Raw genomic sequence first — 11,733 nt, forward strand, 5'->3', positions numbered from 1 at the left:
AACAAGGCCATATGTAATTGCCTTTTATTACCATCCTTTGAGGGAAGTGGAGTTGGGGCCTCTGAACTGCGATATTCAGGCTCCTTTACTGACAAATTCAGTGGGGGTAAACGGATTTTGTTTTAAGTGTGTATATTTTAAAAAAAGATCTGAAGAACTCATATCAAACTTTTAATAGTGGTTACCATAGGGAAAGGGGGAAGAGAGAAGAGTAAGATGGGGCAGAGAGGGGAGAAAGAAGACTTCAATTTTTTTAAATCAGCTTTATTGAAATATAATTTCCATATAATAACACTTTATTTCCATACAATTCACACTCTAGATGTACAATTCAATGAGTTTTGACAATGGTATATGGTTGTTTTAAGTCCATTAGAACTTTAACTTTTCATAGTTGAATCTTATAAGAAGCTTATGTTTCATAATTTTGTTTATAATTAGTTTTTTTGTTTATAATTAAAAACATGTTTTAGAAGAATTGTCTGAAATTATATACTCCTACCTCACCTCATTTTGTAAAAGCTGCTTACAGAGATACATGAAGGATATCAAAATAACCAGAAATAAAAGGGTAAGATGATTTAAAAGTAAAACAATGCTTTAACTTGAAGCCAAGGGGTCCTGGGGTAGTTCAGTCAGTTAAGCATCCGACTCTTGATCTCAGCTCAGGTCTTGATCTCAGGGTCATAAGTTCAAGCCCTATGTTAGGCTCCACACTAGATATGGAGCCTACTTTAAAAAAAAAAGATTAATGGGAGCCAAGTTTAAGAATGCAGACCATGGATTCTCATTTCATTCTTTACACATAGGACAATCAGAGTTTAAGCTTCCAGTTAGTCAGTGTGAAAAGGGAAACCCTTTTCACCTTCTTTTGTGTGTTTGAGAGCATCGGTGAAGTTAAGCTCCTATTTAGCAAACCCAGTTTGCCACCGTTCCTTCCAAGAGTCCATGGGTTTCATAAAACCATTGACGGTTAATCCCCAGTTATTATTTGCCCATGAGGACACAAAAGTTATATGAGCCAAATTTTAAAGCTAAAGTTATCCATGGCATTAACTAAGAGGCTGTAGGGCTAGTTAAAGTAACTTTCTGTGAAGAGCCAACTTACACTAACATCTGGGAACTAAGTCTTATAAAATCATGAAGTCTCCTGTGTAGGACTATAGTTTGCTGAAGTCAGCTCCTACCAGCTTATGAGGGCTGATTGTTAAATTTCCAGGTATTTTGGGGTGCCTGGGTGGCTCAGTCAATAGCTATATTGACTGCCTTCAGCTCAGGTCATGACCCCAGGGTCCTGGGATCGAGCCCCACGTCAGGCTTCCTGCTCAACAAAAATCCACAGAATCATTCTGTTGTGAGAATCGGTTGGCAATATGAAATTTACATTCAAGAGTATTGACCATTTTATTATTATTTATAAACTGTGTGCTACCCATCCTTCATATAGGTAAAATTTGTAATAAATTTATGTGGGTATATTATGCATATATTTTCCCCTACATTTACCAGCACACTACTGCCTGGAGCTAAAAACCTCAGAGTACTGAACATACATTAAAGATTTTTTTTTTCTTAACACCTAGGCTAAGATGTAATTGGAGGCCCCAGTGATTTTCTTCATCTCGTTCCGGGGGGTGAGGGAAAGTGCTCTCTTTCATGAGGACAGATTCTTTTTTTTTATTATTTTTTATTTTTTTTTATTTTTAAAGATTTTATTTATTTATTTGACAGAGAGAGAGAGAGGGAACACAAGCAGGGGGAACAGCAGAGGGAGAGGGAGAAGCAGGCTTCCCACAGAGCAAGGAGCCCGATGCGGGGCTCGATCCCAGGACCCCGGGATCATGACCTGAGCCGAAGGCAGACACTTAACCAACTGAGCCACCCAGGCGCCCCTCATGAGGACAGATTCTTCTCTAACCCCAAGTCAACCCTTTTGCAATGGCCAAGTAGGCTGGGCAGAAGATTTTGAATGACTCTAAAGCAAAGCAATCACAGTTATCGTAAAAGAAAATGTAAATGCATGCCCTACTGATGAGATAGCCAAGGAATATTTGCTCATACAGAAAATAAGCACTAATCCATCAATGGTAGGGTCAGACTGAACAGGACTGATCCTGGACATCATTGCAAAGTGTGTGTGTTTGGCCATTTCTCCTCTCTCACTCTGGAGCCTGCTCCTCTTCTTCTCCATCTAAAAGCATTTAAAGGCAAACTTTAAAAAATATATGCAAGTCAGGCACCTGGCTGGCTCAGTCTGTTAAGCGTCTGCCTTCAGCTCAGGTCGTGATCCCAGAGTCCTGGGTCCAGCCCCACATCGGGCTCTCTGCTAAGCAGGGAGTCTGCTTCTCCCTCTCCCTCTACACCTCTCCCCCTGCTCATGCCCTCTCTCTCTCGAATAAATAAATAAAATCTTTAAAAAAATAAATATATATGCATGTCAAATAAGTTGTATCTACAGGAAAAATCAGCCCAAAGGCTGCAAGTTAGTGAGCTCAGAGTCTAGTCTTTCAAGGGATATTGCAGAGGTGGTAGTTGGTGTGACAGGAAAAAAATAGGCATTTGGAGGTTGATGTACCTGAACTTGAATCCTGGGTTTACTGTCTTAACGTGTGACCTTGGACAAATTACTAAATTTCTCTGAACTTTGGTTTTCTCATTTGTAAAAATGAGTAAGTGTGAGAAATGAATGCAATAAATAGAAGATAGCTCAATAAAAGCTCCAGTTGTTTCTTGCTGTCAAATGACACAGGGAACCTAGAAGATCCCCAAGCCCCCAGTACCCAAGGGAATTAATTTTTGAAGGTGGGATTAGGGTGCAGGTATCTGGGGAAGCATAGCCAGGGCATGACTTCAATATCTAAGTAGGCAACTAGATATATATCTTGCATACAAAATATATAAACAAGACTGTGGGAGATCTGTTTCTGCCACAGAGCTAGTCTTAGAGAATGCGTGGGCAGGGGTTAGAAGGGAAGTAGGATCCCAGATTTTGCATTTTGGAAGGGGTGCTTTGGTCTAAATTTCTTTCCTCTACACCCCTGAAATTAGAAAATGAAGAGTGTGACTCACCCAGAGAGTCTCCCTTGTTCCTCCTGCCTATGCCCTGCTCCCCAGCCCTCCACAGAGCTCAGAGTGGTCCTCTAGTGAGAGGGTAAGAGTTTTTCCCAGCCTTCCACAGAAACTTTTTTTTTTTTTGAGGATTCCTTCCAGAAATGGTTCATGTGCTTTGTGGTTGTAGTTTGAAGGACAGAAGTCTTTCGTCCCCATATTCAGGTGGGCTTTATGATCTGAACAAAAGCAGCAACTCCAAATATGAGAGAGAATTTGTGGAGGAAATGGCAGTTAGCTTCGAAGGGAATATTTGGCATTGAAAGTTGGCCCAGATTTAACTAAAAGGAACCATGTTACTTCATTCTTAGGATCTGTATAGCCCATCAATTCAGAGAGGATGTTTAACAGACAACCTCTCTCAGGTTCTGTTCATTTTGAGCCGATCCATGGAAAGATCCATAAAAAATGAAAACACAGTAGTTCTAGAATATTATCCATAGCTGTATTGACTCAGCCTTAAAAGGATGGTCTGGGCTTAATGCCTGGTAAATTGTCAGCTCTCAATAAACTCTTGATGGACAGATAAATAAATGAATGAGTAATTTTAGATATACAGTAGCAACAAAAAGTGTGCTTGAGAATCACATATCATATATCTCAATAGAATCTATAATCTGTCCCTTTTAATATTGGCTGTTTTGATATGTTGACATGGGTACATATGTATATTTCATAAGTGATCAATTATGAGAGAGCCAAACATGCTCTGAATATTTCCCAACCATCTCTAAATACCTTCTATGCACCTTTCAGTATTTGACCCATAAAAGTCCTAAACTGTTCTGTGAAACAACATAGCCCAAGAATTTTTGTTTTTTAATAATTGATGTAATACAAAGAAACCATGAGTAACAAGTGGGAGAATGTAGCTGCCTTCCAGCCCTTTGAATGAGAAAATTCCCAGAAATGCTGGGAACTGCCGGAAATGCTTGGTTGTTAATGCAACTAGCCATGCAAATTCTCTTGGGCTGAAAGCCAGACATTTCCCACTCTATTTTGTGACAGCTCCACTCTGGGGAGCAAGGCAGATTCCTCCAAACCAGCAGCTGTGTAACAGACCACGATGATTGGGCCAACATGGTTCTCAGAGCCATTTCCACTCTGCTGTGTGCCTTCTTCATTAAGGGGGTGCCTGTAATGGAAGTGAGGTTGACTTTCTTTTTACTGCTAGCATCCCCTTTGTGTGCCTGTCCTGCCTTAAATTATAGATTGTCATCTCCTAAAGGAAGAGCTTGCAACTAAATTATCTTTGGGTTTCTTTCTCTTTCCCACCTCTTGCTGTCATCGTGCCTAGCCCCAGGGGGGCCCTCCATAGAGAACTGTTGGATTGAACCAAACACTAGTTATGTCCAATCCCAATAATACTTTGTTTTACATAAAGTGGAATAATTCCTTTGGGAAATGGCACAAGTCAGAAATGGCATTTAAAGCAAGGACTTGACTTCTCAGATCTTTCTCTAAAGCTGTGTTGAACTCATGCATATTATCCAGAGTCTAGGGCCTCTCAGGAATTTAGAGTGTCCATAGAGAGTTTAGGTGCTTTCTCCTTTCCATTCGGACTTGGGGCACAATGAGAAGCAGGAATTTGATCCCCTGGGGTTAAAGGAACACTTTACACAGAGCTCTGGAGCAATACACCACCTCCACCCTTTTTTAGGAAAAAATGCTGGCACATAGAACTGAACAGCCAACAGCCACATTCTCAAGATACTTGAAATGATGCTCATCTTTTAACAAAGGCTTCTGTGCATCCACAAAGAGCAAACAAAACCTGCTCCTCCCCTCACTGTGGCTGCATCTTTGTCCTCAGGAGCCTCAGCTCTTTGAGGCAATGCCCTGCCAGGCAGGCCCATGAGCACATCCTCACATCGTCGGTTCCAACAACAGAGGAAAGATGTTAGAGATACGGTCTTCTGAATTTTTTCTATGTGTTCCTCTCCGAATGGTGAGCACTCTGCCTTGTGGATATCCGTGTATTTCCTGAACCCAGCTATAAATAAATGGCAAGCTGTCTTATTTAGACAATAGCAACATATACAAGAAAGGAAAATGATCACTCTCACAGGAAAAGAGAAACCTGTTCTTTGTTGGAGAACACAGAAACTCTTCGTGTTTAGAATAAGCACCTTTGGCTTTTTCAAGAAAAAACAATATATTTTTTGTTTATTACTTATAGTTACCACTTCCTAAATCCTTTTCATTTAGAAAGACTACGCCTGACATAGCTTTTGTATTTTCTCCTTTCCACAGTTACACAGAACCCCTCACTGCTCCAATGGGGCCTGTTCTATTATTAAAAGTCATTTCTCTGGGCACATTTTTTAACCTGTCTTAAAATGATAACCATGGGGCCTTGATAAATTGATTGAAAGACATCTCCTAAGGTGGCTTTGTTAAGACATTTATTTTAAGAATAACTCTCAGTAGAATTTATCGGTGAATTACTTTATCTAGTCCCAATGTTAAATTATTTCCCCGCCAAGGGTATGATAATTCCTTTCCTGTTAACAATGAAAAAAAATGTAAGTATCCTCAAACAGTGCTAGGTTGGTACTAGCTCTGACATTAGTAATTTTAAGAATACTCCCACCAGAAGCTATAAATTATAAATATCAGATCCGGAAAAGTGAGAAATACCAATGAGTGAGGAAAAGCAATGATTACAATTTCAAATAAATGTCATTAACTGAAGAACAGGAAAAACACAGAGGAACCAAAGGGGCAGGATTGTTCACTGAAGGAGCTGAGGGTGGGGGATGGAAGGGAGGGAGCCCAAGTAAATAAAGCACCCCAGTAACGGAAATACACAGTCTCCATTACTCAGAAGAACTGGGCACTTGCCGAAGTAGGACAACCTTGGAGATTTTAATTTGTTCCCTCACTAATAAACAAGCACCGATAACGCTCCTTGATAATACTTCCTCTGGAATGTACAACATTCCATGTTTCTGCTCCTTAGTCACTACCGGACATGCATGAGTCAGACTGAGAGGTGGGGAAGTTGCCAGGCTGCTCATGGGACCACTGAAGGTATAGTCCAGCCCATAGATGTGATCTTGCCATGCTGCTTTCTCTTTCAACTCATCTTACATTAGGAGTGATAGGTGATTTATCTTTGGATAAAGAATGTAGTGAATCATCTGTAGACCATGAATTAAACTGGAAAACCAACTGGCAATTATCTAGTGCTTATGAATGGTGGGAGCAACTAGTCTGAATGTGATGGACCAAAACATGCTGCCCACAATTCTCCCAGTGGCTTAGAAAATTAGGTCAATGGAAAAATTCAGTTTTCTGGGTTTTGTTTTCTTTGTGTCTAAGCTTGGCCAGGTAAGAATGGCTGTACATACCATGTTTTAAGGATCTTTGTCCTACTTAGTAAGCCTACCGAGGTCCTACTTAGTAAGCCCCTGGCCCAGGGAACTGTCTCCTGGTGGTCGGGAAGAAATCTTGAATTTCTCGGGTAAACCCAATCTAATCCACAGGAAGGATGACAGTCAGTTCTAACTGTAAATGAGCAGACTAGCAATCTTGGCCCACCTTCAATAACACATAATAAGTAGAGATTCAGACATATTGGAATCCTATTCCATGCACCCAGAAAGAAACATGCTGGCCAGACTGACCAAGAGTGATTGCTGAAAAGTTTCATAAATCCTAACTTGCATGTTGCATTTAGAGACAGTTCCACTTATATCTTGAAGAAATCCATCTGCTCATTGGGCTTCTGGACCATTTTACTAAATCACAGTTCACAAACTGACAGAGACATATGTATGTTCAGTTCGATATACACAAACTTTTTTCTTTTCTTTCTTTGTTTTAATGCTTTCAGGTGCTACAAACTGTCTAGTTTGCCCCAGGTCCACCACTCCCTATTATGTTACATCCAAAATCATTTGGGTGAGAACCACAGAGTGTAGTGTCCTATTGTACAGCATAAGGAAAAAGCCAAACATTGGCCTCACTGATTTAGCCCCATTCATATTAATTAATGAATTGTATTTCTTTTTCCGGATGAAGACCATACCATGTTTTTATATATGCAGTTGTTCACATATATAAATTGTGAACATCTCAGTGTACTCTTGATGTTTGCTATATCCTTTGAAAGGAGTGAAAAAGGGGTGCCTGGGTGGCTCAATCAGTTAAGTGTCTGCTTTTGGCTCGGGTCATGATCCAAGGGTCCTGGGATGGAGCTCCGCATCGGGCTCCCTGCTCAGCACACAGTCTGCTTCTCCCTCTCCCTTTGCCCCTCCCCCTGCTCATGCTCTTTCTCTCAAATAAATAAAATCTTTTAAAAAAAGAAGAAGAAAGGAGTGAAGAAATGAATCAATTAGTTGCAAGCATATTTTAATTACCTGCTAGATGCCAAATGACTTGCAAGAAACAAAGAGGGAAGGGTGCACATTTATTACATATTTAATAAGTACTGGGAACTTGTGCTAAGCACTGCACAGACATAATCTGTTTTGCTTTTTTTTTAAAATAATCTTCACGGGCACCTGGGTGGTTCAGTCGGTTAAACATCTGACTCTTGAATTCAGCTCAGGTCTTGATCTCAGGGTCGTGAGTTCAAGCCCCGCTTTGGGCTCCATGCTGGGCATGGAGCCTACTTTAAAAAATAAAATAAAATAATCTTCAGAGTTACTCTATGAGAAATAGGTATGACACTGCCATCCCATTCTATAGCTGAGGAAATTGAGGCTTGGAGAGCTTGCTCAAGGTCACACAGTGTATAGCAGAGCAAGGTTTCAGACCTAGCTCTTTCTGATTGCAGATAGAAACCCTTATTTGTCTGGTCATGCTGCCATAAAATACTAATAGCTTATTAAGTGTGTATTTCTGTGTCTTATTATATATATTATCTTCATTTAACTTTCACAATAAGTATATGAAAGACTATTATTATCCCAGTTTTATAGTGAGAAAACCAAGAAGTCAAAAAAAACAAAAAAAGCTTAAATTTACATAACTAATAAAGGCTAGAGCTGTGACTCAAACCCAGGTCTTACTCCAGAGTTAATGGTCTAATGTGCCCCCTTCCACACAATGGAAGCTACTATTAATATGTTTTAAAAGCAGCCAAAAAGAAAGTCTGCATAAGATGTATTTATATAGCAATTCATAATAGAAGAAAGCTACTTGGATATGGATTTTTTTTTCTCGTAAGCCTCTACATAGTATTTCTGGGCATATCCATTTTATAAAGAGGGCTAAGTTGAATGTGTTTTTAATTTTCTTAGAGCAGCTACTCTTTAGGAATGTCTTTCACTTCTTAAATGTCCACATATTCAAGTAGATCTAAGGTTTCTCCATCAGGGCTCTAAAGAAGAACCACCATTGCAGGTGATACCCTCTACGGGCCTATCCCTTTAGGGAACAATTTAAGAAGTACAAGACAGATGTCCAGCCAAGTCCTGTAGCTACACCAAAATGTAGCATGTCATAATAGGATTACATATGAAAGAAGAGTGAATGATACCACAAGAGAATAAATTATAAGTACCAAATGAGTGCAAAAAAGTAGATGTTATAGTAGTTTATAGGAGAGCAAGATCTGCCGCAGCTCTGGAGGTCAAGAAAGAGGGCAAAGTAAGATGATTAAAAAAGAAGGTTTTGAGTTGTCCAGATATGGTTTTAAATCTACCTATATGACTTTGAGCAAGTAAGTTATTTGATCTCTCTCAGAGATCTGTAAAATGGGAATTTTGAGATTAGATAATAAATTTTAAATGTTTCCCACGGTGCCCTGTTTCTTCATATTGTATAATTGTTTGCCAGTCTCCTCCATTAGGCTGTAACCTCCTCAAAAACTGGATCTGTGTCCCGCTCATCTTTGTGTCTCTCAGCCTTTGGTACAGTGTTTAAGCTCATCCCCATGCCTGATGTTTCTTTCTGTGCAAAGGATATTCCATTATCAGATTACTCCTGCCCTCTCCGGGCTTTTACATAGTCCACATGAGGAGAAGTGAATCGACTACTTGACTGGAGGAGAAGTGAATGGTTTACTTGACTGGTGAGTCAGGAAGAGCTCACTCTATGCCACTCTCCATGTTCTCTTTGGAATGAATTTTCTACAGGAGCATACAGGCTCTTGCACTCTTCTATACTGGGAGTCTTACTGTCCAGTGCTGCCACCACTGAGTGGGCAAGCCTACCTATTTCTGAGGTTTAGTAATATAAAGCACATTTCCATACAGATACTGAAGAGTACAGGGAGACCTGGTTGGAAAGGTAGATTCAAACCAGATTATGGAAAAGATCTTGTTATGACTTTATGGCATGGCATTTCAGCAAATTCCTTAAAATGTATGGATATTGATAAAGAATGGAAAGAGTCTACATAACTAAGCCCAAAATATATTTGGGCTTTGTTTGTTTGTCTGTTTTTGGTGTTTGGATATTTTTATAGTGAGGGATGGGTGGTTGATTTGGGGGGTTTTGTTTTGATTGTGTTGAGATAAGGATAAGGTGTCAGCTTTTTAAAATTTTGTACAGAATTCACTTTGGGGTTTTTTTAAAGTTATTATATATGAAGGCATTAATAAACCCATCATTTGATGAATAGACCTGTTAAATTAGGTGGGTTTTTTTTTTTAATTTTTATTTATTTGACAGAGCTAGAGAGAGAGACAGCAAGAGAGGGAACACAAGCAGGGAGAGTGGGAGAGGGAGAAACAGGCTTCCTGCCGAGCAGGGAGCCCGATGCAGGGCTCAATCCCAGGACCCTGGGATCATGACCCGAGCTGAAGGCAGACGCTTAATGACTGAGCCACCCAGGTGCCCCCATTTTTTTGTTTTTTTTTTAACCAAGTGTGGTCTGGGACCATCTGCCTCAGAAATACCTGGAGAGCTTTAGAATACAAATTTCTATGCCTCACTTCAGATCTGCCTGATCAGAATCCTTGGGGTTGAGGCCTAGGAATATGAGTTTAACATTCTCCTCAAGTGATTTTTATGCTTATTGTATTAAGGGCATCACCTGCCAACAGACAGGCTAATTCAATTTAAGTGTATCTATAAGAGGAAATTGTGTGTGTGTGTGTGTGTGTGTGTGTGTGTGTGGTTATTGCTAAATCAGATTATTGACCAGAATGATTACCACTATAGTCCCTTTTTCCTGTAGACCAGGGCAGTCCTGCTTACTCAGCCAAGGATGTCATCAAAACCCCAGCTGGGCCTTTTGTATATGTCCATTTCACGTCTCACTGAGAGGTCTTATGAACAAAAACTAGAAAAATTATAGACAGTTTTAAAACCTTTTTAAATTTACAGACAGGGCACGTGGGTGGCTCATTCGTTAAGCGTCTGCCTTCAGCTTAGGTCATGATCCCAGGGTCCTGGGATCAAGCCCCGCATCGGGCTCCCTGCTCAGCGGGAAGCCTGCTTCTCCCTCTCCCACTCCCCCTGCTTGTGGTCCCTCTCTCGCTGTGTCTCTCTCTGTCAAAAAATAAATAAAATCTTTAAAAAAATAAAATAAATTTACAGACAAACACACACTTTCAAAAAAAAAAAAAAAACAAGAAGAACATTTGCAGTTCTTCCAAAGAATCCTAGCTTCATGGAGTTTTCCTCTTGGGAGTCTAAATGACTAGAGGAAATAGGCAGGAACTTCACAGGAACATTCTTAGGCATCCATTGCAAGCTTATACCCACACGCTGCCTTCCTTCTGTTTGAAAGTGTGGGGAAATGCTCTGCTTAAGCCTGCTTTGTTTCTCTGTATAGATCATGCAACAGATGAGTGACCACCGCTATGACAAACTCACTGTGCCTGATGATGTGGCCGCCAACTGTATATACCTAAATATCCCCAGCAAAGGCCACGTCTTACTACACCGCACCCCAGAAGAATATCCAGAAAGTGCAAAGGTAAAAAAACATCCTTCCTGGCCACTGCAGCTGCGTAGTCCTCTCCGTGACAGTCTTCCTGCCTGGGGATTTTTTTCATGACGGACTGACAAATAACAGGGACTTCCTTTTCCTCTATACAGGTCAAATCATTATGAAAGCAGAGAGGATACTATAATTTTAGGGCACAAGGAAAGTTAATTTAACTCACTCTTCTCATTCATGTCACTGATCGCGAATGCATGCACAATAATTGAGGTGATCATGCCTGGTATTCAAAACTTTTCAAATAAGTACTTAGATCTCCCAAGTCTATGCTGCAGTTCTGATTACATGTATCTCCCCACACTTAGATACTCACTAGGCATAGAGACCTACAATTAGATGGTCAACTGTGTCATTGTTTTCTGACGAATCTGAGCTGCCCTTCGTCAGAAAGGCATTTGTTTTTTAACGACAGAGAAGTGTGAATGATGCAAAGAGGTGGGTGCTCATTGTCAGGGCTGCAAAAAGGGGGCTTTTGGCTGTGCATCCCAGGTAGTGAAGGATCAGAAAGAGCAAAAAAGATGATATACTTGCCATCAGGCACCTGTCCCTCTAAGACCTTCTGCATTTGTGCCCCAACACAGGAATTGTCCCCAGATATGGAACTCTTTCCTGGTCTAAGAAGATGTTCCTTGTCCTTCTGGGCACTCTGCCAGTCTCTTCTGCACACGCAGACATAGCAGCGCTCATCCATAGACCCTCCAAGTGTCCATATCTGTTTCAGA

General features: G+C 40.5%; 1 protein-coding gene across 8 annotated transcripts in view; it reads left to right on the forward strand.

Annotated features, from left to right (window-relative positions):
• DDAH1 (dimethylarginine dimethylaminohydrolase 1) overlaps nt 1-11,733 on the forward strand; it is a 134,862-nt gene that overhangs the window by 118,358 nt on the left and 4,771 nt on the right. For 7 of the 8 annotated variants that reach the window (XM_064588896.1, XM_045897289.3, XM_054512767.2 and 4 more), the window contains one exon: nt 10,841-10,984. The exons of the other annotated variant lie outside the window; for it this stretch is intronic. In XM_064588896.1, the coding sequence (XP_064444966.1) occupies nt 10,841-10,984 (144 nt within the window). The remainder of the gene's footprint in view (nt 1-10,840; nt 10,985-11,733) is intronic. 8 annotated transcript variants of the gene reach the window in all.

The sequence above is a fragment of the Mirounga angustirostris genome, unplaced genomic scaffold (assembly GCF_029215605.1).
Source record: "Mirounga angustirostris isolate CCGP_5_RB_7025 unplaced genomic scaffold, mMirAng1.0.hap1 SCAF_4, whole genome shotgun sequence".
Lineage (NCBI taxonomy): Eukaryota > Metazoa > Chordata > Mammalia > Carnivora > Phocidae > Mirounga > Mirounga angustirostris.